The sequence below is a fragment of the Helobdella robusta genome (assembly GCF_000326865.2).
Source record: "Helobdella robusta unplaced genomic scaffold HELROscaffold_74, whole genome shotgun sequence".
NCBI lineage: Eukaryota > Metazoa > Annelida > Clitellata > Rhynchobdellida > Glossiphoniidae > Helobdella > Helobdella robusta.
In genome coordinates, this window is record NW_008705420.1 from 526323 (window position 1) to 528458 (window position 2136).

Sequence of the window (2136 nt, forward strand, 5' to 3'; positions counted from 1 at the left end):
TTATCATCGCCGTCGTCATCATCATCATCATCGAAATCCTCACCATAACCATCATCACAAACACCATCACCATCATCATCTTCATCATCATCATTATCTTCATCATCATCATCATCATAATCATCATCATCATCATCATCAGAACCTTTGGGGGTACTAGTGAAGGGGTAGTAGACGGCCACCAGGACGTTGATGAGGATGGCCAGGTAGAAGGAGGCCTTGCCCCACTGAGTCATGTGGCTACTCATCCAGAACAACAGAAAGTTCGCTAGGTGGTCGGATGGATGGAAAGATGAATGAATGAATGAATGAATAAATGAATGAATAAATGAATAAATAAATGAATGGATGAATGAATGAATGAACGGATAAATAAATGAATGAATGAATTATTGGATGAATGAATGAATGAATAAATGAATGAATGAATCATCTTCATCGTCGTTGTCACCTCGCAGTTTTTTCTGCCATTGCATTTCTGAGAATAGGTCGTCGAATCTTTCAAAAAAATCCATAACCTTGATATGGTAATAATTATCATAATTATAATTATCATAATTTTAATTATCATAATTATAATTATCATCATCATCATCGTCGTCGTCTTCGTCGTCATCATCATCATCCTTACCTTGCTTCCTTGATCATCTCTTTCGGCTGTAAGATAGATCTGGGTAGAAGAATGAATGAGGGAATGAATGAAAAAATGAATGAATACACGAATGAATGAATAAATAAATAGATGAATGAGCGAATGAATGAAAAAACGAATGAATGCACGAATGAATGAATGAATACATGATTCAAGACAAGAAAGATGGATGAATGTAAGAATGAATGAAAGAATTGAACTATAGACAAAAAAAAGTCAACTTCCTTAATTCATCCACCTGAATATTATCTCTTTCTTCCCTTTCATTCTTTCACATTCGAAGTACAATAATTATTTTCTACACTGTACACACACACACACACACCACAAAACACACACACCACAAAACACACACACCACAAAACACACACACACCACAAAACACACACACACACCACAAAACATACACACACACACAAACCTTGTGCTTAGTTTCACTGGTGAGATACTCGCAAATTTCAGGAATGGGGAAGACAATCTGCTCAATCGCTCGGTCGGGCCTAACAATCTCAATCTGGGCCGTGTGACTCGAGTAATAGTCGAGCGCCGAATCGCACATCTCCGTTTGGGCCGTGGCCATACTGGCCGACGATGACGTCAGCGGGGATGTTATGACTGTTGTTGGAGGTGTCGGTTCAGTCGGTCGGAGCATCTCGGCAAGTTCTTTGTTGTGCTTCGAAAGCTACCACGACAGCGACGTTGGTGATGATGACAATTTTTATATTAATAAAATCATCATCACCATCACCATCATCATCACCATCATCATCACCATCATTATCACCATCATCATCACCATCGTCATCACCATCATCATCATCATCACTATCATCATCATCATCACCATCACCATCATCATCACCATCCTCATCATCATAATCATCATCACCATCATCATCATCACCATCATCATCATCATCACCATCATCATCATCATCATCATCATCATCATCACCATCATCATCACCATCATCATCACCGTCACCAAGACCTACCTGGTGAGCCAGTATATAGATGTTGTGACCTACTTCTCGTGACCTACTTTTGAAGTCTTCATCGTTACCCTCGTCGACCGACCCAGTTTTTTTGTTAAGTAGGTCATCTGGTGACTCAAATTGCTCGTAGGCCAAATGAATGACGTCAACCTAATGAATAATCAAATTAAAGCAAATATGTTAATTTATGATAATGAGCAATCAAGCTGGCCAATCAGATATTACCAGCTGTTTGGGATTCATGCTGTACAATATGCGCTCTGCATATTCATTTTCTCTGCTGCTTTCCATGATGGCCAATAGGAGCTTAGATGCGTTGTCCTAGTCATATGATTGGATGGTTGAGTATTTGGTTGATTGCATGGTTAATATTTTTATCGACTGATCCAACTAACCTATCACAATCAATCAACCAGCCAACCAATTACAATCAATCAATCAACCAATTAACCTTAAGTTCGAGCACAAGATCCATGTGTATTGCCGAGG

The 2136-nt window shown here is 39.0% G+C and overlaps 1 protein-coding gene across 1 annotated transcript in view; it reads right to left on the minus strand.

Moving 5' to 3' along the window:
- Positions 1-2136, minus strand: part of HELRODRAFT_194356 (hypothetical protein) — a gene marked incomplete at its 5' end in the record, with an annotated part of 25781 nt that overhangs the window by 5589 nt on the left and 18056 nt on the right. The window contains 6 exons of the mRNA XM_009031468.1: positions 146-268; positions 452-518; positions 632-670; positions 1074-1334; positions 1648-1797; positions 1873-1968. Coding sequence (XP_009029716.1) covers positions 146-268; positions 452-518; positions 632-670; positions 1074-1334; positions 1648-1797; positions 1873-1968 — 736 coding nt within the window. The remainder of the gene's footprint in view (positions 1-145; positions 269-451; positions 519-631; positions 671-1073; positions 1335-1647; positions 1798-1872; positions 1969-2136) is intronic.